Genomic DNA, 26,910 nt, shown 5'->3' with positions numbered 1-26,910 from the left:
ACTCACTTCCCCATCTCTGAGCACACAGAGTGTCCGGATGACAGTGCGCGCCGCTCACGAGCCTCGCCACTCTCGTCCCCCTCTGTCGCCAGTTCCCTGCCAGAGCACGCCCCCGTGGGACGCTGGTCCTCCCCTGGCCTCCTCTGGCAGGACGCGGCTAATGACCGTGCCCCCGCACCGGGCCGCTATGCCACCCACGCCTGGGCCGGTCATTCCGCCTCGCTGCATCACCGAGGGTACGTCTGTGGTCCGCATGACCCCGCTGGTACAGTTCCTGGAAGCCTGGTTAGAGCTTCCCAGGCTGTCCCGCTGGGTCGCGAGGACCATCAGGCTCGGCTACGCGATTCAGTTCGCGCGGTCTCCTCCCTGCTTCAGAGACCTGAACCAGGCGGCCGACGAGCTGTCTCGGCTTCGGCCTCTTGCTGGAGATTGGCGACTCCATCCCCAGACGGTTCAGCTGATTTGGGATCAGTTCGGGGACGCACAGGTGGACCTGTTTGCCTCCCACGACTCGTCCCACTGCCGCCTGTTTTATTCCCTGACCGAGGGCACGCTCGCCACGGATGCACTGGCGCACAGCTGGCTGCGGGGCCTCCGCAAATATGCGTTTCCCCCAGTGAGCCTTCTTGCGCAGACTTTGTGCAAGATCAGGGAGGACGAGGAGCAGGTCATTTTGGTTGCCCAGTATTGGCCCAACCGCACCTGGTTCTCAGAACTAGTACTCCTCGCAACAGCACCTCCCGCTAATTCCTCTGAGGAAGGACTTGCTTTCTCAGGGACGGGGCACCTTATGGCACCCTCGTCCCGATCTTTGGAACCTCCACGTGTGGCTCCTGGATGGGACGAGGCAGGTTTGAGTACCCTACCACCAGCGGTGGTGGCTACCATCACTTCCGCTAGAGCATCGTCCACGAGACATGCCTATGCGTTGAAGTGGAACCTCTTTGTCAACTGGTGTTCTTCTAAAAATCTAGAACCCACGAAATGCCCCATTAGTGTCGTGCTTTCCTTCCTGCAAGAAGGGTTGGAGCGAAGGCTGTCTCCCTTCACCCTGAAAGTGTATGTTGCCGCCATTGCCGCACATCACGACGCAGTTGATGGTAAGTCCTTGGGAAAGCATGACCTGATCGTCAGGTTCCTGAGGGGAGCCAGGAGACTGAATCCTCCTCGTCCTCCCCTCGTACCCTCTTGGGACCTCTCAGTGGTTTTAACTGCCCTGCAGAGTGCTCCCTTTGAGCCTCTGCAATCAGTGGAGCTTAAGTTCCTGTCAATGAAGACAGCGCTCCTGGTTGCATTGGCCTCCATCAAGAGGGTAGGGGACCTGCAGGCATTTTCGGTTGACGAAGCGTGCCTGGAATTCGGGCCGGCTAACTCTCACGTGATCCTGAGACCCCGGCCTGGATATGTGCCCAAGGTTCCCACCACTCCCTTTCGAGACCAGGTGGTGAACCTGCAAGCGCTGCCCTCGGAGGAGGCAGACCCAGCCTTGACACTGCTGTGTCCAGTACGCGCACTCCGTGCCTACGTCGACAGAACGCAGTGTTTCAGGACCTCAGACCAGCTCTTTGTCTGTCATGGTGGGAAGCTGAAGGGAAAGGCTCTCTCCAAGCAAAGGTTGTCTCACTGGATAGTGGACGCCATTGCTTTGGCATACCAGCAGCAAGGTCGACCGTGCCCCCTTGGTGTGACGGCCCACTCCACTCGGAGTGTGGCATCCTCTTGGACTCTAGCGCATGGCGCCTCGCTAACAGACATCTGCAGAGCTGCAGGCTGGGCGACACCTAACACATTCGCGAGATTCTACAATCTCCGAGTGGAGCCAGTTTCTTCTCATGTACTCGCTTCAACTAGCCGGTAATAGATTCTGCTCAGGTGTCTTCGCTTGCTCGCCATTCCTCTCCACAGACGGGATACGTGCGATATTCTCCTCAGGTGAGCCTAATAAGCCCTGAGTCTCCTCCAGCACTGACGACGTCAACGCCAGAGTTATGCCACCGGCAGCTTTCGCGTTTGGCCAGGTGCCTCCATGTGCATGGTTCCCCCTCCGGGTGACCCCCACATGTGTATTCCACTGTAAGCCTCTTTGAGCATGTGTCTTTCCCTTGGCAAGCCACCTTGCCACCCCTGGGGTTGAAATATTCCACCTGCGGCTGGACACCCCAGTGTTATTCCGTATGCAGCCCTTCGGGGTCATATGTGTATTCCAAGTCCCCCCCTTCGGGTTGGGCATGATTGCATATTTCCACTGAGATATGCTTCCCAGTGTACCTTGGTATTCCTGTGTTAAGTAGGACTCCTTCGTCCGTGCTAGCTCCTTCGTCCGTGCTTCATTGACAGGAACTCAGCTCAGACTTACGCAGGGCACTGGAAGACAGTCGAGAGGTGGCGTGATTACACTGGAACCCCATTCGTCGTCATCCGACGTAACTCGGAGTGACAACGAAAGGGAACGTCTCGGTTACGTATGTAACCCTCGTTCCCTGAGTAGGGAACGGAGACGTTACGTCTCCCTGCCACTTCCGCTGTACCGCTGGAAACGCCTGAGTTCAGTCTCGGCTCCTCAGCGAAGACATATCTGCATGTTGCCAGCGTACTTCCTTATATACTCCCAGGGTGGGGCGGAGTTACGCTATGCAAATTCCGCAGACCCATGGCATTTCTTTGCCATTGGCTCGTTTTATATACTCGAAGATGATAGGATTTCTAAGCGAAACCCCATTCGTCGTCATCCGACGTAACGTCTCCGTTCCCTACTCAGGGAACGAGGGTTACATACATAACCGAGGCGTTCAGTATCAAGGTGTAAATAAATTTGTGAAATTGCTCAGCGATTGTACGGTTCAAGATTTTCTCAATGAAGGTAAGTTAAGAAGCTTGTGCTACTTCTTAGAAAATGTACTTAAGTCATATAGCAATATGCCTGAGGTATAAGCCCACTCAAGTCAACAGGGCTTGTGTATGTTAACTTTACAATAAGGTCTCATTTGTTAACATTAATGTGTTAACTAACGTTAACTAACTTTAGTATTAGTTAATAAAAGTACAACTGTTTGTTCATTATAGTTCATAGTGCATTCATGTTAACAGATACAACTTTTGATTTTTATAAAGTATTCGAAAATGTTGAAATTAACATTAACAAATGCCGTAGAAGTAATGTACAACAAGGGATTCATCATGAGCCGGCAATAACATGAGAAGTGCTAATAATGCAAACATTGTCTAAAATATCCAGGCTACAACATTAGCAGGATGCAATTAACAACGACAGCAACCGCCTCAGTATGGGGCGCTGTCAAAGTGAGCCCCCTCGTGGCTGGCTATTATGGCTATTTGGTGGTAAAGGATGAAAAAGTCCCAAGTAACCTCTTAGAAATCTTGTAATATGCTTTGTCATTAGATAAATCAGGACTTTGCTCTGCTGTTTAATGCTGAAACATCCAACAAGGTGGGAGACTGCATTCAAGCAAAAGATCATCAACGAAGACAAGTCTCTTACTTCAACAGCAGAAATTCGGTGTCTTCTCAATGCAGCAGGTGGACAAGGATCTGAAAATGGTTGGCATGATTTGTGAGGATGTCATAATTTAATATTTGCTCTGGTTTCTTGTTATTGTGAGCACTAAATCTTTGTTTATGTTTTATCCTAAATCCCCCACCACCCCCTAAACATCTACTCATTCAGATTTATTACAGTGACATGTCATCTGTCCTGCTGCTGTTGCATCCCCTGCCTCCTCCTCCAGGGAGGAAGAAGACTAAGATCAGTCCAACAGAGGCTGTTGACAGACTTGTGCATTTCCATAAGGTAAAACTCACAATACTGTTGCAAAGTCATTGTGAATATTAAAATTAAGATTTGGGTTATAAACCCTAAAATGCAGTGGTTTTCATTCATGGTCCTTGGGACTGAACCCTCTGCACATTTTGTCTCTCTGACCTGACACACGTAAGGATAGTTTCACCCTCTAGTTGTTCCAAACCTTTTTACATTTCTTTGTACTGCTGAACACAAAGGAAGATATTGTATACAAATAAATGTATAAAGGTTTGGAACAACCTGAATGTGTGTGTGTAAATGACAGAATTTTCATTTTTGGGTGAACTAACCCTTTAGTTTAGTTCATGGAGCTCTTACCTAATGAGGTGAAGGTCTGAAACAGGTTTGTTGAATAAGGGAGACATACAACATGTGCAGAGCTGTTGGTCCACAGGACCGGGATTGAAAATCGCTGGCATAATGTGACTGTCTAAATGTACCTTTTAGAATCTCTAACCGATTGCGTGCATTCACTTGCTTTCTGTCGACCTACAGCTTTCGGATTTGCATGTACAACTCTTTGTTCGAGGATTTCCTTGTACAACTCTTTGTTCAATGATTTCCATGTACAACTTTGTTCTAATGAAGTCAGTCAGTCACATAGCTTGGTTTGGCTGAGGGTGTATCAGCAAATATTATTATTTATTTATTTTTTGTGGTGGGGAGGTATTCCTTTAATGGTTATCCTATAATAGCTATCCTTTCATGGTTATCCTTTCATGGTTATCCTTTCACTGTAATACACAAAGCATGATACCTTTTGTCAGGCACATATTGGATTAAGGTTTGTCATATAGGTTTTGTTTTATTTTTATTGATTTTAATTCTATTTTTTTGTTCATTTGAATGTGAGCAAGTTACCAGTACTAGGTTTAATGCATTTATCGTTTCACATTGTAATTGTCACAAAGTTTTTTTCCTGTTTGTTTAATTTAAAGGGAGAGCCACCAGCCATTTCTACTGGGATAAGGAAGGATCAAGGGCAGGATCGACCACTTTTACGTTGTTGTGGACAAGCACCTTATCCCTTGCTCTGGAACCAGCTCCTTAAGTGCCTTTGATGAACTTTTAAAGTTCATTATGTCTTCAATTTGTCCTACGAGGATAACTAAAATAACTAATTATTTCGTTGACATATCGGGTGTTGTGGAGCCTGTTGAAATTGTGCTTGACATGAGATACGACATGAGGAGAAACAAAAAGACTGGATGTTATGATCAGGTCCCAAAAGATACATGTGTATGTCCCAATTTTGGAAATATTACAATTTGTATCGAAATGTAGTTGCATGTACTCTGCTGACAGAATTTACAGGAAGGCAGAAATCACATTTTGAGGACTTTTGTGATGGAAGTTACTTTCAGAGTCATCCATTATTCCCAAAACATCCCAGAACTTTACAAATTCAGGTGTACTACAATGAATTTGAAACCGCAAACCCTCTTGGCTCTAAACGTGGGGTACACAAGGTTGGTGCTCTTTTATTTTTTGCCTCGAAATCTACCTCCCAAATTTAATTCAAGACTGATGAATATCCATTTGATTGCTCCATTTCATGCGCAAGATGTGAAAAAGTATGGATTTGACCCCATCTTGGAACCATTATTTCACGACATAAAGATTCTAGAGACAGATGGTATTGAACTACCCATATCAACGAGTAGATGCACAATATGTCAAGTAATTGGAGACAACTTGGGGATGCACTCAATACTTGGGTTCACAGAATCATTTAGTGGACATTACTCCTGTCGTCTGTGTTTAACTGAAAAAGCTGATGTCCAATTAGTTTACAATGAGGATGATTTTAGGGTTATTTTGCGTGATCGTTCAATTTATGAACAGCACTGCAGTGAGTTAGAATCTGACCCTCAACTCAAGTCAACACATGGCCTCAAAAGAAACTCAACACTCAATAGTCTGCAGTATTTTCATGTGTGCCACAACTACTTTCTAGATGTGATGCATGACCTCCTGGAAGGAGTTGTGCTATTTGAAATGAAACTACTGTTTGAGTATCTTTCAGAAAACATTGTTACACAGAGTGAATTGCTCTCCAGAATATATTCATATGATTATGGATATTTGGAGAGAAAAATCTTCCTACAAAGGTTAATCTAGAGCACAGTGGAAATAGCATAGGGCTCAATTCTATCCAGGCACTCTGTCTTGTCAAAACATTACATTGCTGTTTGCTGATATTGTACGCTTAGGTGATAAAAATTGGCATTTGCTCCTGCTCTTACTTCAAATTCTAAAGGCATGACTGTCCTCCTGAAGTATTTAACAATTGAGCACCATGAATTATTTAAAGAGTTTAAAATAAAATTTAAAAACTTGCTGTCCAAAAACCATTTTATGGTGCATTATCCAGCCTGTATTTGTAAAATTGGACAGTTAGTGCACATGTGGAGCAGGAGTTTCGAGGCTAAAGTTTTTAAGAATACACTGAAGAATTTCAAAAACATCACCAAATCTCTGGCAAAAAGTCATCAGATGTCAATAGGCTTTCTTTGGGAAACGACACCATTGAGTCAAGTTGAGTGTGGACCAATGAAAACATTTTGGTGAAAAGCTGGCTGGAATGCTACAGAATCCAATACAGACAAGCATGGATTCCATGAATTGGGTCAAAATAGATGGGACAGAATATAGACAAGACCTCATTGTATGCAATGAAATTGAGGATGAAATTCCTGTTTTCAGTCAGATTCGGAAAATATTTTTCATTGACAGGACTGTGTATTTTATTGTCGACAAACTTTTCACAGAACATTTTTCTGAACATCATCGTGGATTTAAAGTACAGAGATACTGTGAGTTGAGTGAACTTGTAAAAGCCAACAGCTTGAAGTTCTACAGGCCTTTTGATCTGCAGTGTTTATATGGGTCATATGATGGTGAATATATTGTACCTTTTGTGTTGGTGCAATTGTTACATCTGTGTTGTTGAAAAATAAAATTTCAAACTGATACAGCGTGTTGACTTATTTAACTGAATGCACACATGTATATTTTAGATGTCGGGGGCACTAATGGTGTTAACTGTGAACACTTACAGTGTTGTTTTTACCATAAGTGTAAAAAAGTAACACTAAAGTGTTAGTATAACTCTATTTAGTGTGGACCTATATAAACCCTGAAAAAGTGTTCATTTTCACACTTTGAGTGTTAATTTAACACTTTCAAATTTGCACAACCTAGACTAATTTGTTTTTGAAAAACATGCAATTTGTGTTCCTTGTAGCCACACATTGAATATCTCACAGGTCAGCAAATGTTCAACAGTATCCCTGAGGATTGTTTATGGACTGCCATACCTAAACCTGAATATGTGACCTCAGGTTGGTTGAGGAAACCCCCAGCTGGGTATGGATGAAGTGGGAATCTCCCTTCTCAACTTGAGTAGCTTCTCACTGCGCTGACCCTCAGTTTCTATGTCATCCTGCTCCTCAAGTGATTGACGAATGAGGGACTTGAGCAAGGACAGTCCAAGGCCAGTCGAGGCAGAGACTGGGACGATGTGCATAAAACGCATTAGCGTTTTAGGGGTGACATCCTCAGGAAAGATGTGGCTTGATTCTAGGGAAAGCAGAGCATCACTCTAAAGTTATCAATCAAGGAAAAATGCAGAAAAATGTAAAGGTCAGGGCAGTGGAACAATCACATTAGGCCTGCATTTCAGCAAAATTTACTTGTGGTAGAAACTTGGAACTGCCAAAATGGTCAAGTACAAATCACCATCTTTATAGAAAAAATGCAGTACAAACTTGTGTAAAGAATGGTCATTCTCAAGAGTGCTTTTAAAACAATTGCATGAAAAATAATGCAACCACTTTATTGATAAAAGCATGTGTCATGATATTAAATTTCTGACGCACCCGTTATATACCTAAAATAACACAAAACAAAGGCTTATTCTAAACTAATATACACATCTGTGACTAATATTCATGATATTACCTATATAATAGTCCCTAAATAGCTTGTTTGCTTCCAATAATACCTACCTTCCTGGTTCTCCAAGTGAGCTTCCAGCTCTCTGAGCCGGCCCTGAGCCTCAGGGAGGTCCATCTTATTTATGACCAGGATGGCTGGCTTGTCTAACAGTTCCTCCTTATACAACTCCAGCTCCTGATCAACAAAAAAGGATCAAGAGCAAGTTATGCAGCAAAATCTTGTATACAGAAGCATTTCATTGAGAAAAGCAGTAGTGTTTTAATTAGTTCACATGTGACATGGGTTATGTGTGTGTGTGTGTGTGTGTGTGTGTGTGTGTGTGTGTGTGTGTGTGTGTGTGTGTGTGTGTGTGTGTGTGTGTGTGTGTGTGTGTGTGTGTGTGTGTGTGTGTGTGTGTGTGTGTGTGTGTGTGTGTGTGTGTGTGTGTGTGTGTGTGTGTGTGTGTGTGTGTGTACACTACTTTTTAAAGGTTTGGGGTTGGTATGAGTTATTTAATGTTTTTGAAAGATATCTCTTATGCTCACTAAGGCTACATTTATTTTATTTTAAAAAAATGACTGGAAAAAAATACAGTAAAACAGTAATACTGTGAAATATTACAATTTAAAATAACTGTTTTCTATTTTAATATATTTGATAATGTCATTTATTTCTGTAATGTTGCTTTGGTCCGCTTAGTTCTCAGCTCAGCATTTGATATGGTCGATCCTAAAATTCTTATCACCCGATTGGAAAATGATGTAGGGATTCAGGGCACTGTTTTGAATTGGTTTCAATCATTCTTAACAAACAGGAAGTTTTCTGTATGTATTGGAAAACATACTTCCTCAGCTGCACGTCTTACCTGTGGTGTTCCGCAGGGATCTATTCTTGCTCCAACACTTGCTGCCATTAGGTTCCATCCTTTCCAAACATGGAAGTATCATTTCACTTATATGCTGATGAAACCCAATTGTACATCCCATTTAAACACAATGATTTGAATTCTATAGAGGCATTGTTGGCGTGTTTACAGGAAGTTACATTATGGCTTACACACAATATTTGGCCTTAAACGAGAACAAAACCAAAGTAGTATTGTTTGGACCAAGTGATTTTTATGACTTCGGTGATCTTTACCTTGGAGACTTAAGTTCCCATGTTACTCCATGTGCAAAAAATCTAGGTGTTTTGTTTGACTCAGCTCTTAAGTTTGATAAACAAATTAATTCTGTTGTTAAATCATGTTTCTTTCATCTACGACCTCTCGTAAAAGTTAAAACCTTTCTTTCCTTGAGAAACTTTGAGATAGTTATCCATGCGTTTATTACTTCACGCTTTTTGTTACTGCAATTCACTTTATTATGGAGTTAACCACTCATCTATCAAGCGTCTACAAATGGTTCAAAATGCTGCGGCCAGGCTATTGACTGGTAGTCGAAAATTCGATTCCATCTCTCCCATTTTAACTTATCTGCACTGGCTACCGGTCACATCGAGAATTGAATTTAAAATTGTAGTCTTTGTTTTTAAATCATTACACGACTCAGCACCAACCTATCTATCTGATTAAGTTCTCATAACCCATCTAGGTCAATTAGGTCTGGCAACCTTGGATTGCTCTCTGTCCGTAGATCTAGGATAAAACATCGAGGAGACAGAGCTTTTGCGATAGCAGGCCCTACACTCTGAAATAGCCTACCGGGTCCGGTATCGATCCCATCACTCTCCATTTTTAAATCAAAGCTTAAAACATATTTTCTTAATGTTGGTTTTCAATTAATTATTTAGTTTTGTGTTCTTATTTTATAGATTATAATCTGTTCTGTTTTTCTTTGAGTAAAAGGATCTGTACAGCACTTTGGTCAACCGTTGTTTTTAAATGTGCTTTACAAATAAATAATGAAATGAAAATGAAAATCAATAAATGATATAATGATCATTTATTAATGGTTTGTTCATCATTTGTTCATGATTAACCATTGTTTATTGAGATAATGATACTAAAACAATGTTGACATAAATACTTAAATGAATACTTAAATACAATAAATATTGTCTCCGCTAATAACTTATCAATCATCTACTATTGATCTGTTTAATTTATTTCGTTTGATAACTTACAACACATTTGTAAATTGTTAGCATATCACTTATTAATCATTTATGAATGTATAGTTATGTTTTGTAAATGATTAGTTAATCATTAACTAATAATTTAAAAATGACTTGTAACCGAATTAATAAAACATTTATAAAATGTTAGCACATCACTTATTAATCATTTATGAATGTATAGTCATGTTTTATAAATGATTAATCATTAACTAATAACTTATAAGTGACTTATAACTGAATAAAGTGTTACCAAAAACTTTTTAACCTTTATTTTCCTTATCCAGTCCACTGCAAAGCATGCCGGGAACTAGAAAGCCACTGCCCAGTTTTCAAAATTATCAAGACAGTTTCATTAAAAACATAAAAATTCAATGTTTCAAAATTCCTATTACCAGAACACATCAAAATAATGTTTGCAACTTAAAAGGTTAAAGTAACTTTGATGGATTGTTCTATGCTATATGTGCTAAATGCGGTGTGTGTGTGTGTGTGTGTGTGTGTGTGTGTGTGTGTGTGTGTGTGTGTGTGTGTGTGTGTGTGTGTGTGTGTGTGTGTGTGTGTGTGTGTGTGTGTGTGTGTGTGTGTGTGTGTGTGTGTGTGTGTGTGTGTGTGTGTGTGTGTGTGTGTGTGTGTGTGAGTCATTGTCCAATGGAAGCTCATAAGGAAGTAAATAAAATAAAACTGCACTAACTGCATGTTTAAATAACCTGTCAGACATCAAGGGACTCTCACTTGATTATTACCTGCCAAGCTCGGTGGTCAGCAGTTTTATGTTTTAACTTTAGCTGTAAATGACTGAACTGAACTGGTATGTATCCCACTTTTCTTTTTTAATCACATATTTTCATGGTCTTAAATGTAATTAAGATTTTTTTTCCAACATTATTACATTCTTGGTGTATTCCTTGCATTTTGCTTGCAATGCAAAATTAATGCAAATAATAAAACATCATTCATAAAATGTATCATTATGATTCCCAGTAAAAATGCAGTTATGTGCTTTTCTTCTGCTGAGTTTGGCTTTGGCACTTTGTCTTGCATCCCCAATGGTAAGTTGGATATATAGGTTTCTGTTATAATACATTGTCCTTGTAAAGGTGATAAACAGTTATTGATTTTTAAAAATATTTGTTTGATGTCTGAGTATTGTTTTCATATCTCATGTTCTCAGCCACAACCTGATATAAATGGTAAGTACAGCTCAGTCACTGACGTGAATCAGTTGTAATCTTATTGTGATATGTCTCACTTGCACAGTGTAAAAGATCCTGTTGTGATTACGGTCTGACGTTTTGATTCCTCTTTTTTTCTCATTTAACTTTCAGATTGTTTCACTAAAATTGTGTTTTTGTCTAGCACTCAATTCTATTTTCCGACATAACATCTTTGTCTTCTTTTGTTTCCTTCATTATATATTTCTCAAAGGAACTGAGGAATGGAAGGGCATTCCAGATATAAACAAAGGTATAATACTATATACTACTATATTATCTCAAGAACTAAAGTACTTTTATATTAGCAGTAAGCTAACATATCTGTTTTTGTTCATAAATCATTATTTATACTCCTATTTTATTCAAGCATATTTACTGTAAACTGAACACAAGCATATTTACTTTAAACTGATTGCTAGGTTTAAATCTCAGAGAAGGAGACATCATGGTGGTGAGTTCTGTTCTAAGAAATTCTCAAAGTACATTGAATATTGGATAATTCAGAAATCAGTCAATATGATATTTCTAAGGGTACTTAAAACAATTTGTTTTAAAGCCTAATCAAAGGAGTGCCATTCTTGGGAATAAGTACCGGTGGGATATTCCCGTCCCCTATGAGCTGAGTGTGAATCTCAGTAAGAAAACATGGATTTCTCACTTACAGTTTAAGAAATAATTTTTTAAGTAGTTTTACTGTTATATATTTTTCATCCATCATGTATTTTTGATTGTGATTATAGGTATGAACTATAAAGGAGTCATTTTGAGAGCTTTTGAGCAGTTCAGACTGAAATCATGTATTGACTTTAAGCCCCGAGCAGCTGAAGATTTTTACATCTCTGTGGAGAGTCTTGAAGGGTACAGTATGCTTCCAGTTAATCCACAATATTAGTAATATGTGGAATTATAGACTATTCCGATACAGCCTAAACTATACTACTGAATGTATAGTATAAAGGCCCATTCACACCTAGAGCGATAACTTTAACGCTCATTCTAAATATAAAAGAATAGCAGAGTCCACACCTCAACTATATCGATGATAGTATTTGTAACTAATTTGTATTTGAAGTGAGTAAAGGAGCTGGAAACCCCAGTGGAGGCTTCTCACTGAAAAATATCGTTAGAATTAGTTTCAGATTTTTTTTTTTTTCCAGCTAATGGAAAAAAGTGGCCGATGACAAAACTCAGTGTGCACTTATAATAAACAGAACATTATTGTCCGCTGGTGTGGATGCTAATAAGCCTATAGTTATCGTTATAGTTATCGATCTTGGTGTGAAAGGGCCTTAAAACATTCATGAGTTAACAAATTATTTTACACTACCAGACAAAATTAGTTTAGTTTAGTTTAGTTTAGTTTAGTTTAGTTTAGTTTAGTTTTTTATATAGCACATTTCTACTGCCTCAAGTGCAGCCCAAAGTGCTGTACAATTCCATCAATAAAACCAAACAAAGAGAATAAAACACAACAACAGAAAATTTATATATTTAGGTCTCTCCTAGGTCGGAGTTAAATGCCAAACTATAAAAGTGCTTTTTTAAAGCCGTTTTAAAAGAATGTAATGTGGGGATGGAGCGGATGGCAAGAGGTAAGGAATTCCATAACCTAGGACCGGCTATCGAAAAGGCTCGATCACCTTTCCGTTTGAGTCCGGACCGCGGTACCCGGAGCAATAATTTATCTGCCGATCTCAGATTCTTTACTGGCTGGTGCAAAATAATAAGATCAGTTAGATAAAAGGGTGCGAGATCATTTAAAATTTTAAAAATGAATATTAAAGTCTTGAAATCGATCCGAAATTTGATAGGTAGCCATTGAAGGGATGTTAGAATTGGAGTGATTCTATCACTCTTCCTCGTATTGGTCAATAGTCTGGCAGCGGCATTTTGAACCAGCTGCAATCGGTTCAGCAATGACTGAGAGAGTCCCAAATATATCACGTTACAATAGTCCAATCTAGATAATATAAAAGCATGGATGATCGTCTCCAAATCCCTCGATGAGAGCATAGGTTTCATTTTCGCTATTAATCTTAAGTAGTAGAAACTACTTTTCACCACAGCACTCACTTGTTTTGTAAAATTTAATTCTGAGTCAAAAAATACACCCAGATTTTTTGCACATGGGTGAACATTTCTGGATAGTGGTCCCAAATAAGTCGAGATAAGTGGTGAAAAACCAAAAGGGCCAAAAACAACAACATCAGTTTTGCTCTCATTTAAGTGGAGAAAATTCTTAGCCATCCAGCACTTTACCTCATCGAGACACTTTACAAGATTGGAACAAGACTTATCAAGAGGATGTAGTGGGACGTACATTTGAGTGTCATCCGCATAACAGTGATATGTGATCTCATATTTCCTGAAAATAGAACCCAAAGGTAACATATATAAGGAAAATAGAATAGGACTCAGTATGGACCCTTGTGGGAGTCCACATGATAATGGAACTGAAGGTGATGAGTAATTACCAATTTTAACTGATAAAATATGAATGCACATATGTGCTGCGTGAATGTGCCGTTATCTCTCTCTTATTTTGCAGGTGTTGGTCATATGTCGGGCGCACATCTCCTGGACGCCAGACTCTTTCCATTGGAAATGGCTGTGGAATAAAAGCCATTGTTGAGCATGAGTTTCTCCATGCACTAGGATTTTTGCATGAGCAGTCAAGATATGACAGAGATGATTATTTGACCATCAAATTTGAAAACATCATAAAAGGTTGCTCTGAACTTTTATTATTTTTAGGAAAAGAGTAAAACAGTAAAATACAGATATTCACTGACATACTGATTGCAGTGCCCATTTAACTAATCAGCACTTTAATAAGCCATTCTTTATGAATAATCACCTTAATAACTCCATATAGTGTTTATTTTCAGGCTATGAGGGAAATTTCAATAAATACAGCGAGAATGAGATCACCACCCAAGGCACCCCATATGACTATTACTCTGTGATGCATTATGATAAAAATGCCTTCAGTAACGGTAATGGATCCACGATCATCACCAAGCTCCCTGAGTTCCGAGATGTGATTGGTCAACACCTGGACATCAGTGAATATGATGCGATTGAGCTCAACAAACTCTATAAATGCAGTGAGTATTTTACACACATTGTTTTTATTTTGCAGTTTGTGGATGTTTTAGTGGAAATTGAAGTCTGATGTGGAAGACCAGGGAAAATGTGTTGTCCTTTAAGGAATTTAACTTTAGAATATTTGTTTTAAATATTTGTTGGTACATACATACATACATTCTCAGGTAAAAATGTGAAGTCACTTCCTGTTAAGTCCTTCCTGGTACTGCATGAAAACAAATATTATTAAATTCATAAAAAGACAACACACATGTCATGTGTGGGTAGTTGTAAGGAATTGATTTGCAATCAATTTTCAACATCAACATCCTGGATGTTTCAAATGTTGTTCCAGGATTAACAAAATATGTTGAGGGCAAAATTTGGATATGCAAATGATTTTGCCTGAGTGCTTTTCTGTTTGGATTACAGATTCCTCCATTTCTTTCCTTGACCACTACAGTTTTGATGATGAATCTCTGTGTCAGATGAGTGTCTGTTCTGCTGTTTATGGCTGGCAGAGAGTGAAGTCAGTGAGTGGCATCAATGTGACTGACCACACCTACTTAAGCAAAGAACAAAATGGTGAGATCCGTTACAGTCAGACAGTGGAATGTGTCTGTTTTGATATCACAGGAAGATAGTGGTGCAATGGATCACAAAACACACAGTATTTGTATATATATTTATATACAGTGAGGAAAATAAGTATTTTAACACCCTGCTATTTTGCAAGTTCTCCCACTTGGAAATCATGAAGGGGTCTGAAATTGTCATCGTAGGTGCATGTCCACTGTGAGAGACATAATCTAAAAAAAAAAAAAAAATCCAGAAATCACAATATATGATTTTTTAACTATTTATTTGTATGATACAGCTGCAAATAAGTATTTGAACACCTGTCTATCAGCTAGAATTCTGACCCTCAAAGACCTGTTAGTCTGCCTTTAAAATGTCCACCTCCACTCCATTTATTATCCTAAATTAGATGCACCTGTTTGAGGTCGTTAGCTGCATAAAGACACCTGTCCACCCCATACAATCAGTAAGAATCCAACTACTAACATGGCCAAGACCAAAGAGCTGTCCAGAGACACTAGAGACAAAATTGTACACCTCCACAAGGCTGGAAAGGGCTACGGGGAAATTGCCAAGCAGCTTGGTGAAAAAAGGTCCACTGTTGGAGCAATCATTAGAAAATGGAAGAAGCTAAACATGACTGTCAATCTCCCTCGGACTGGGGCTCCATGCAAGATCTCACCTCGTGGGGTCTCAATGATCCTAAGAAAGGTGAGAAATCAGCCCAGAACTACACGGGAGGAGCTGGTCAATGACCTGAAAAGAGCTGGGACCACCGTTTCCAAGGTTACTGTTGGTAATACACTAAGACGTCATGGTTTGAAATCATGCATGGCACGGAAGGTTCCCCTGCTTAAACCAGCACATGTCAAGGGCCCTCTTAAGTTTGCCAATGACCATTTGGATGATCCAGAGGAGTCATGGGAGAAAATCATGTTGTCAGATGAGACCAAAATAGAACTTTTTGGTCATAATTCCACTAAACGTGTTTGGAGGAAGAAGATTGATGAGTACCATCCCAAGAACACCATCCCTACTGTGAAGCATGGGGGTGGTAGCATCATGCTTTGGGGGTGTTTTTCTGCACATGGGACAGGGCGACTGCACTGTATTAAGGAGAGGATGACCGGGGCTATGTATTGTAACTAGGTAAATGTAACTTTGATTTTCATTTATAAATAACGCGAGAGTCCCAATTTTTCCGCGTTTAAAATTGTTTGAATGTGTAAATTGGCAAGACAAAACACGTCCAAATGATAAACTTTCTATGACGGTTAAACTTGGCAATTTAATCCATGAATCGCATGCGTGCCGATTCTGGCCCGTACGGATCTAGGATCAACTGCGATCCGTTGCACCCCTACAGCAAAAGACTTTATTTTAATTGCCCAAAAATAAATGCTTCACTATATCCACAGAAGCAGTCACTGTACCACCCAGTTCTACACAACTATGCACCTGTTTTCATGTCTGCAGGGATGTCTTTTTTCATGCACTTCAGCACTGAGGGGAGAAAGGAAGGGGACACAGCCAGAATGGAGAGCAAGACAATGACCCCTAAAAGAGACTGCAAAGTCCAGTGCCTGCAGTTCTACTACTATCACAGCGGTAATGAGTCTGACCAGCTCAACATCTGGATCCGAGAGTACCAGAATGAAGCAGACAACAGAGGAACTCTCAGACTTATGGATCAGATCACAGGTCTGTCTCTTCTTCAAGTATAATGTAATATTACAGGGGAAAAAACATGTGTCGACCTATGCTTTTAACATGTTCCTAAAATGTTTAATTTTACCTTTTCATTTCTTGCAGAACTCCCTGGTAATTACTGGAAACTGCATCATGTGTCACTGAATGCAAATAAAACCTTCCAAGTTGTATTTGAAGCCCGTAAAGGAGCTGGAAAGTCCCGTGGAGGCTTCTCACTGGATGATATCAATATTTCAGAGACTGAGTGTCCGCACACATGGCAGATAAAGGACTTTTCAATAAGGGAATCTTCAACACATTACAGTCCATTGTATTACTCCAGTGATGATTATCGCTTTCAGGCTGCATTAGTGAATGAGATGAATTACCTTTTAATGTATGTTCGTCTGGTATCTGGTGCATATGATGACCAGTTGCAGTGGCCTTGTCCATGGAGACAAATAACCTTCCAGATGCTTGACCAGAATCCACACATGCAGAAGCGCATGTCCTTAGAACAAAGCATCACCACTGACCCTGCTTTGGCATCTCCCGGTGAGGATCCTATTATTTTTCTATCACATCTGTTTATATGCAGCATTTAACTTAGTTGAGAATCAAAGTTATTATCTGTAGCGTTGAAGGCGTTGAAGGCCCTTTTAAAGGCACGCTGTGCAAGATTTGTACCTTAAGAAAGAAGAAAGCATGTTCGGAAGAGTGCAGAGACGGCTCTGCGTGAGTGGTTTTTACGACAGTAACGTTAAATACAAGTACTCCACAGCGACTCTAGGGGTCACTGTTTGAGAAAAACGGAAACTGCATAGTGTGCCTTTAATAGCAACATTTTTTTATATATATATTTATAGATTGGAACAATCCTCGAAACAACAGAATTCAAGTTGTCATCAGCGATGAGTCTGTATTTGTGGGTCCTTGGGTTTATATATATGGCATAACAAATTATGATCTGACTAGAAGAGAGTTTATCAAGGGTGGTGACATCATATTTCTCCTTACCATGCAAGGTAGGTTTTGTGAAGTAACCTCAGAGAACAAGTTTAACTTGAAGCAAACTGAGCAAAATCTATGATATATTTCTATTGCGTCCCACTTTCTCGTGTCCATAAATGTTGTTTTCCAATCCAGATATCTCAGGGCTCCTTCAGAAGGACTCTCTACCCTGCCCTAAAGTGACAGTGAAGAACTTCAACGTTTCTCCTGAGACAAGTGCCGTACCATATGCTTCAAGGTGAATATCCTTTTAACCTCTGTTTGTGTCCTTAGTTAAAACACAGAAAACTAAAATATTTTTAGAAAGTAGTTTAAAAAATAAAACAAAATTTTAGATAATGTAGGAGAGAACACATATACTGAGTGAATATAGTAACATCTGTAAGGCTGGAAGCTTACACTGGTATTTTGAACTAATAGTAGTAACAAAAATCAGTTAAAGGATGACGTGCATAATCAGTTATTTTTCTGAATTCAATATAATTAATCTGACTCCATTATAGTTTTTATCTTCTGATTTTTTGTGAAAAAAGAACTGATTGGTTCTATTGCATTAATAATGTTTATTTTTCACTGTTCTTCTTTTAGTGATTGTGCCAAGACTGCTTCCTCTCTGGTCATCTTGGTGCTTTGCTTTCTTTTGCTAGTGAGATAATCATAAGAAATCACTCTAATCACTTCCCCATGTCTGACTACACATGAGTTCAATGCCAAAGAACTACATCTATCTTCAGCTTTCTGGGATATGATAGATAAATGTGTATTGTTAATGAAAAGAGCTGAACATTTTAAGTTTATATTCATTCATTTACAATCAATGTTATTCTTGGAGTTAATTATAACAATTTATAAATAAGCAATTTATTGTCAAACTCTTTAATAATGTTAGATTCACACATTCTCTGTGGAGGTTATAGTAAATATTTGCCATATCTGAGTCTTTTCAATGTTATTAATCACTGCATGAATACTATGGTCTGTAAAATACTAATCTAACCTTGAAATGTTCTTTTTAATATAAATCAAGTAATGTTTTGCAAGTAATCAGTTTAATAAATATGACTAAAAAGTGTGTTTGAATGTGAATATAATATATATGTGAATATGCATACAAATTTGACAGATGGAAACTCTGCAAACTCCGAAACCGCCCACTGTCTGAGTTTGGCCCTGTCCCAAATGGCACACTTCATATGCACTTTCGGTCTTGTGTCCGTTAAGTCCATGAGACCGTTGGGTGTCCAATTAGTCATTTTAGGTCTCAGAAGGGTGCTCGCGGGCTCCCCTTTTGTGGTCGATATGCGCCCTTGATATGCACTTTTGTGAGCTCCGCAGCAGATTACTTCCCGACAGTCAAAGCGGCGTTACGTCACAAAACTGCACTTGTGGGAAGACCGCAAGTGTTTAGGGTGCCATTTGGGACAGGGCCTCTAACATGAAAAGGAGCCCTATGCACCCTGGTTTGGCCTGCAATTGAAACCACCTGCAAGATTTTAGTTCCATCTAGTGGCATATGGTGGAGCTGCTACTTGTCTGCAGGTGAACAAGAGGACATACACATTTATGTTAGATATGATGAAAAATATCACGAGGAAGGTTTTCTGATAAACAGCATTACAATAAAAACCACTTGAGAACTCAGAAAGAAAACATTTGCACTAACTTTGGCTTAAGTGCTCGGTCAAGTGGTGATTGGTTTAATAATGCCACGACACCACTATTACCATAGAAATAATAACAAGGAATTATATATTTATTGTAACAGTTCTATGAAATGTTAAAATCCCTTTGAACTTTCAGCTTGCTGACTTACAAAAAACAACAACGGTCAAATCGGTTTCTCTACTTTATTGACATCTTGACCAAACTTTAATTCATACCTGGATTTGGTTAACATGTGACTTTTTTTTTGCTTCACAGTTCATCCTTCCATTCAGTCTCACTCTCATAATATCTGGTACAGTATAATCTAGTATGAAACAAATCAATGAAGGCATGAGATACCTACATCACAAAAAGCAGCATGAAATCTCAGCAGATGGCAGTAGAGCTCAGATTGTGTCATACATTTTTCCGCAAAATGCAAGACCTTGAAAAACAGTGACGCGAACTTGGTGATAAGTAAAACTAAAGGCAGTCACTGTCAATAGACTTAAATCAAATTTATATGATTATGCCTTTTTAGTGTCTTACTACCTTGTTGGGGAAAAAAAAGGTCTCTCAGCCTGTTCAACTGACAATTTCCCAAAACCCCTTTAAAACCAGCAAACCAGACCAGCCTGATCAGACTCGGAGACTAGCTAAAACCAACTTTAAACATGAATGCACAGTTACATTGAAATGTAAAGACATATAAGGCACAGATACTAGTCTATACAACCTAGACTGATTTGTTAAATGAAAAACATGCCATTTGTGTTCCTTGTAGCCACACATTGAATATTTCACAGGTCAGCAAATGTTCAACAGTATCCCTGAGGATTGTTTATGGACTGCCATACCTAAACCTGAATATGTGACCTCAGGTTGGTTGAGGAAACCCCCAGCTGGGTATGGATGAAGTGGGAATCTCCCTTCTCAACTTGAGTAGCTTCTCACTGCGCTGACCCTCAGTTTCTATGTCATCCTGCTCCTCAAGTGATTGACGAATGAGGGACTTGAGCAAGGGCAGTCCAAGGCCAGTCGTAGCAGAGACTGGGACGATGTGCATAAAACGCATTAGTGTTTTAGGGGTGAAGTCCTCAGGAAAGATGTGGCTTGATTCTAGGGAAAGCAGAGCATCACTCTAAAGTTATCAATCAAGGAAAAACGCAGAAAAATGTAAAGGTCAGTGCAGTGGAACAATCACATTAGGCCTGCATTTCAGCAAAATATAATAATATATATATATAATAATATATAATAAATATATAAAATAACTAATATTCATGATATTACCTATATAATAGTCCCTAAATAGCTTGTTTGCTTCCAATAATACCTACCTTCCTGGTTCTCCAAGTGAGCTTCCAGCTCTCTGAGCCGGCCCTGAGCCTCAGGGAGGTCCATCTTATTTATGACCAGGATGGCTGGCTTGTCTAACAGTTCCTCCTTATACAACTCCAGCTCCTGATCAACAAAAAAGGATCAAGAGCAAGTTATGCAGCAAAATCTTGTATACAGAAGCATTTCATTGAGAAAAGCAGTAGTGTTTTAATTAGTTCACATGTGACATGGGCTATATGTGTGTATGTGTGTGTTTGCACTACTTTTTAAAGGTTTGGGGTTGGTATGAGTTTTTTTTATGTTTTTGAAAGATGTCCCTTATGCTCACTAAAGCTACATTTATTTTATAAAAAACAAGTGACTGGAAAAAAAAAACAGTAAAACAGTCAGTAATATTGTGAAATGTTACAATTTAAAATAACCGTTTTCTATTTTAATATATTTGATAATGTAATTTATTTCTGTAATGGCAAAGCTAAATTTTCAGCAGCTATTATTTGCTTATTTGACGCTCAAGAATATTATTTTCAATGTTGAAAACAGTTGTGCTGCCTATTTATTTATGATTCTTTCATGAAAAGTTCAAAAGAACAGCATTTATTTGAAATAGCAGTCTTTTGTAATTTTATAAATGTCTTTATTGCTTTTGATCAATTCAATACATTCTTGACGGATAATCTTTTTCTTTTTTTTTCTTTTTTTTAACCCCCAAACTTAGGAACGGTAGTGTATGTATTTACCTTGGTTAAAAGCAGTACAGTTTCAAATGCAGACCTAAATGGGGTGTTACTAGCTAGCTGAAACCCACAGATATCGACCTGAAACATCAGAACATGAGATTACTATACAACTCTCCCAGTACTTAACATTAAGTTCACAACATAACAGACTGAACGCAGTACCACAAACAAAAGCTGCTTGGTTCTTTCCACATGCTTGAGAAACTTGTGTCCCATGCCTTTATTCACGTGAGCACCTTCAATGAGTCCTGGTAAGTCTGCCACTGAAACCTTCAGAGAAAAATAACTTCTGTAACTCATTCTGACGTAACTCTTCAGTCTGAAGAAGTGTGAATTATAAGACACAACATGCAATATAAAATCACATTTGCTAAAGATCTGTTAATTAAAAATGTAACTGTATATTGTAATTTTGGTTTAATTCTCTTTATGGGAAAAGGTCAAAACCAAGCTTGTCAATCAGTATGCAGAATAAACCTAATTTAGTTATATCCTTAAATTAAAAACAAAGACTCTTCACACAATGTGGTCTTCTGAACAGGCATGTCACTGTTGTAACTACATTAAGTAATGACATGATAGCATCTTGCTGAGATGAGTGAATGTTATGAGTTCAGCATTTTGAAGAGCATGTCATCCTACCTGCTTGTGGTCATCATACATGATCTTTCCGATTTCAGGTCTTAAAGTTGTAACTGAGGGGAAAAGGGGATCATTGTAAAAACAGCAATATATATCATATACGCAACATACTTCCACTTTCAACTGATTTTTTTCCTGAAAATGTCTTATTATGTGGAAATATCTGTAAGAAAATAAAAAGATTTAACAACTGAGACGTAAACTGAACACATTTCACAGACATTTGATGAACAGAAATTAAATGAGTCCCTGAAAGGGAGGCCAATATCAAAACCAGTAGTGAATATCTGGTGTAGATAGCAGATGCTTTAAGAGCTATAGTGCATCTCATCCTCAATGACTGCAGCAAATTTGTCAGTTCTTGCTGTGAGATGTTACTCCACTCTTCCACCAGGGCACTTGCAACCTCACGACTGAGGAGACACAAAGTTACATGTGTTTTGGCACCGCAAACACGATCAACTGTCCTGTTTCCTTGCACTGTCTTACATTACGGACATTACAGTTTATTGCTCGGTTCACAATTGCAGTCCTCATGCCTCCCTGCAGCAGGACTATGGCATGTTCACACAGGTGATTGGGGACCCTGGGCATCTTTCTTCTGGTGTTTTTACAGAGTCAGCGAAAAGGTCTCTTTAATGTCCCAAGTTATTGAATGAATGAATGAGGCATTTTATATAGCGCTTTCATATGTATTACTGTACACCCAAAGCGCTTTACAATCATATCAGGGGATCTCTCCTCCTCCTCCACCACCACCAGTGTGCAACATCCACTTGGATGATGCGACAGCAGTCACAGAACAGCGGCGCCAGTGCGCTCACCACACATCAGCTATAGGTGTAGAGGAGATAGAGTGATAGAGCCAATTCAGTGGATGGGGATGATTAGGAGGCCATGATTGTCTAGGGCTAATGGATGGAATTTGGCCAGGACACCGGGGTTACATCCCTACTCTTTCGAGAAGTGCCATGGGATCTTTAATGACCACAGAGAGTCAGGACCTCGGTTTAACGTCTCAACCAAAGGACAAAACTATTTTTTTTTATTATTTAGTTATTGTAACTGTGACCTTAATTTTCTTTAGGACTTTTCCACAGGTGCATGTGCAATAATTGTTTATGGTTCACTGAACAAGCATGAAAAACATTGTTTAATTTCAATAAAGATCTGTTAAACTTATTTGGATTTGACAAAATTCTCTTTAAAATACAGTATCCTGAAAAAGGTCCATTTCTTTTTTTGCTGAGGATAGATGGATGGATAGATGGGTGGATAGATAGATGGATGGATGGATAGATGGATAGATATTTCAACTTTTCACCACGTTGGTTTAACTAATTTGATTTTCAGTACTCACAGGGATAGCTGGCAATCATTGGTGTAGCATGAGACAAGGCAGTCAGCAAGGAGGATTTGCCTGCATTGGGAAACCTGTCAAAATAATACAAGCCTATCAAACCTGTAAAAAAATGTTTGATGTGTGTGAATGAAATACACAGAAAAACAATAACACAAGGAGGGTCACAAAGAATGACACAGCAGTTTTTTTTATGACAAAACATCACAATCAATTAAGTTTTTACATACCAAGTATAGTTTAATTATGCATTATATTTTTTGTGCATTTTTCCTACATCATGTTTAGCTCTTTATGTGCTTTACTTTTGACAGCAATACTTCCCACCCCAGTCCACATTCTGTGTAGAGATTATCTCACCCTACAAGTCCAAGATCTGCAATGAGTTTAAGGTCCAGCCGAATATGCCTGGTTTGACCTTTACTGGGTAAGAACCCAGAGTGAAGAGAGCCACCATGACCACCTCTAGCCACCAAAAGTCTGTCTCCTTCACAGTTCAACTCCCCTAAAGTGAAAAGAATAAAATGTTCAATGACACAGAGTACACTGTGAAAAGGAACAAACAACACAAATTGGCATTTGATATATAAGTTCAAATGTGAGAGAAAATGTGTAGGAAAACATCAAACAAAGAAGTGAAGTGATATGAGGAATGTGAAAGGAAAACAGTGGATGATCCAGATGTTAGAGAGGTGTAAATGGAATTACCTAGTATTCTCCCCCCATCCGTTGTGACACTGATCCCAGTAGGTGCGAATACCTGGGTGTCCTCTCCTTTCACCCCTCTCAGAGCACAAATACTGACAAACGCACCACACAATACTTAGTCTCTACTCTCTATACAACAAAATCAGCACAATACAAATCAGATTCAACAGCTCTCAAAATCAGGTTTTAAAAGTCAATAAACAGCTTTCTGTGAGAAGCAGTCCAAAAATAAGTGTTTATTTACTGACTTGTGCACATTCTCTTAAATTAAACATACATCTGCACATTTAAATCTGAAATGAAACACATGCAAATCAAAGAAATTGTCCACAGAATCATCTCCTCTGGGTATGTTCAGTGTGCTGATTTTCTGGGTGCATGCAAACAATGAAAATGTCTTGCATTTATCATAATCTGAACAGGTGGAACTCAAGAATATTTAATGAATAACGACAAAGTGTTCCTCACAAAACTTTTAAAGACTTGCAAAGATTTTTGCACTACTTTAATGGACTTTATGGAGCTTGAAATTTGGGTTCGCAGTTTCTTTATATGAAAAAACAAGCTTGGACATTCTGCTAAATATCTTGAAAATTCAATAGACTATTTGATAGCAACTATTTAAAAGATTGTGAATGCATCCTCTGCATGGAGCTAGTAAGCCTTAACTATATCAGAACAAGACCTCCTTACATCAAATTCACCAGACAAAAGAATAACACCTAAAATGCATTTCTCACTCCAACACAATCAATCAATAGGAGAGATCACACAATATGTTACTGCAAAAATAGGGCCCTGTGACATGACATGACAGATTATGTGTTTATACAGTATATGTATAAAAAAAATATATATATATACAAAAAATATATATATCAGTTAAAATATCTTATTGTAGATTAAAAACATAATGTATTGAAAAGACAAAAATACTATTATATTATGCCTATTATATATGATAAATTCCTACTATTGCCTTTCAGAGGAATTACTGACAATTTCCATTTCTCTCACCCTTATACTCTTTCTAAGAAAAAATGACTCACCTGCTGTTTGAACCAACACCTGCAGTGAATCGTTTGTTAGGGTGTTTGTCCTTGATTTGCTTCAACGTAGTGCCTTTTTTGGCCACCACACACACGTCTCCACCATTTCCCCCATTTCCCCCTAAACGGGGCAAACCCATTCCTCCGCTTCCACCCCTCACATACAGCCGTATATTATCCACAAAGTTGCCATACTGAAATAAAAGAGATGCAGAATTAGTTAAGTTTACGAAACTGTTTGTATTTCACATTTGAATGCATGGAAATGTTCAAGCATAAAGACATTTAGCCTAATTTTCTGGTGTTGACAGTACAATGACAAATATATTCATTTGTGTTCCGAAGATGAACAAAGGTCTTACAGGTTTGGAATTACACGAGGGGTCAGTAATTAATGACAGAAATGTCATTTTTGGGTGAACTAACCATTTAAAGTCACATTTTGCGTTTGTGGTTCAGATAAAGCATACATTTCACATACGTGGTTTATGCTGTTGGTGTTTGTTTGTTTGTTTATTAAGAATGTTTTCTCATAAACCCAACCTAAATGAACCTTCAACTGCATAAGAACAGAGCCCTCAAAATGATGTCCCTTTGAAGTGAGACCTGAGTGAGCAGGAAATACGTCATGCTTAGGTACCTCAATCCTCAAGAGTCGAGGTAGGAGCTTAAAACGAAAGGATACCACAAACGCCTCGTCAACATTACGCACTTTGTAGCATACTCAGTTTCATTAATTAAAGTGTGTCTGTTCTGGGCCTCTGGGATAGACAAACGTCAAGATTACAGCAGTTCAAATCAGGAAAATTACCAACAGGCTACTCATTCACGTCATCACACAGCAGCTAGCGCTAACCCCATAGTGCGATTAGCCAATAAAACGCATTCATTTATGAAAATAGTCTTACAGTCCTATAGGCTATACCCCACTCTGAAAAAGACTAAATAAGGAATTCTTAAATCAGATTTATGGATAATGTTAATTGGAACAGTGTGCCAGCTCGATTTCTACTCATTTCACCACAAGATGACAATATGCTAAACATGTTAAGTGTGTAGCATCATGTTTGTAACAGTAATAATCATATAGTAATTTGTTACACGATCTGTTAATGACACAGAAACTGAGCATGTGAAGGTCGGGCCACCTATGACTTCCTAAATGTCATTCTATAAATTTGCCAACGTTACTAACCTTGCGGAAGCAAGCTCTGCTTGTCCAGACCATCCCGAAACAACTCCTCAAGTCAGATATTGCCCTGAACTGGCACACAATCTATATGTTTTTACTTCCAACGTTCCTTATTCTGCATTGCTGAAGTGAAGGACCAAACACGTGTGTGCTTCCGGAAACATGGCGATGTGTGCCGTGATTGGCTGCAAGTGCTGTCCATGTTTCCGCCTCACCCAGTCAGAACTAAAAAAGGCATTTTTAAAAACATTTTATTATTTGCATTTTATTCCCTGTTAACCGTAGTTACAAACAAAACAGTTACTGTCACATAATAATTGTTTACATAATACAAACTAAAATATTTTCTCAATAAAATACAATTATTAACTTTTTCATATAAAATAATGGCATTTTTTAATAATTAAAAAAAACAAAAACATTTTGAGTTTCACAACAAACACACCGGAAACCAGACATACAACATACAAAACATAATAATAATTAATAATTTCTGAACATTGACTCTCAGTTTTTATTCAACTTTTTCTCATGGTTTCTCAATAGAATTCATAAAAGTCTATAATAGAATAGCATTGCTCTAATAGGGGCACTTTGTAACGCAGTGTGACAACATGCCCCACCTGCGCAACTGGGATTTAACCCCGGCTAGTGTCTTCTGCTGGTTAAAGAACTATCTCAACTGTTAAATAACAGATATAAGTTTAAAATTGTTTACATTCAGACAAATTTGATATTAACACAACAAACAGAGATGAAAAATTAACATAAGTAAGA

The 26,910-nt window shown here is 38.8% G+C and overlaps 2 protein-coding genes across 3 annotated transcripts in view; one reads left to right on the top strand and one right to left on the bottom strand.

Annotated features, from left to right (window-relative positions):
• gtpbp10 (GTP-binding protein 10 (putative)) overlaps positions 1 to 26,346 on the bottom strand; it is a 51,250-nt gene extending 24,904 nt beyond the window's left edge. The window contains exons 1-10 of one of the 2 annotated variants that reach the window (XM_084435625.1): positions 26,137 to 26,346; positions 24,942 to 25,135; positions 23,893 to 23,984; positions 23,545 to 23,689; positions 23,185 to 23,258; positions 21,825 to 21,877; positions 21,345 to 21,452; positions 21,183 to 21,260; positions 20,442 to 20,565; positions 19,201 to 20,220 (exon numbers count right to left, since the gene is read on the bottom strand). In XM_084435625.1, coding sequence (XP_084291751.1) covers positions 19,979 to 20,220; positions 20,442 to 20,565; positions 21,183 to 21,260; positions 21,345 to 21,452; positions 21,825 to 21,877; positions 23,185 to 23,258; positions 23,545 to 23,689; positions 23,893 to 23,984; positions 24,942 to 25,135; positions 26,137 to 26,169 — 1,143 coding nt within the window. In that variant the 5' untranslated portion in view covers positions 26,170 to 26,346 and the 3' untranslated portion in view covers positions 19,201 to 19,978. Of the gene's footprint in view, positions 1 to 19,200; positions 20,221 to 20,441; positions 20,566 to 21,182; positions 21,261 to 21,344; positions 21,453 to 21,824; positions 21,878 to 23,184; positions 23,259 to 23,544; positions 23,690 to 23,892; positions 23,985 to 24,941; positions 25,136 to 26,136 lie in introns of those variants that run through there. The other variant, XM_084435626.1, reaches the window with a different exon arrangement.
• Positions 10,625 to 18,529, top strand: LOC311276529 (meprin A subunit beta-like). The gene is made up of 15 exons (XM_084386229.1): positions 10,625 to 10,685; positions 10,859 to 10,926; positions 11,049 to 11,067; positions 11,303 to 11,341; positions 11,511 to 11,542; positions 11,648 to 11,726; positions 11,832 to 11,949; positions 13,640 to 13,818; positions 13,980 to 14,198; positions 14,611 to 14,763; positions 16,234 to 16,458; positions 16,570 to 17,001; positions 17,313 to 17,471; positions 17,593 to 17,695; positions 18,046 to 18,529. Exons 2-15 carry the CDS (start codon positions 10,864 to 10,866, stop codon positions 18,110 to 18,112), a joined length of 1,887 nt encoding a protein of 628 aa, XP_084242355.1. The 5' UTR covers positions 10,625 to 10,685; positions 10,859 to 10,863; the 3' UTR covers positions 18,113 to 18,529.
• Positions 26,347 to 26,910: the final 564 nt, after the last annotated feature.

Source organism: Rutilus rutilus (genome assembly GCF_951802725.1).
Source record: "Rutilus rutilus genome assembly, chromosome: 17".
NCBI lineage: Eukaryota > Metazoa > Chordata > Actinopteri > Cypriniformes > Leuciscidae > Rutilus > Rutilus rutilus.
Note: the sequence above shows the minus strand (reverse complement) of the source record. Positions and strands in the feature narration are given on the sequence as shown.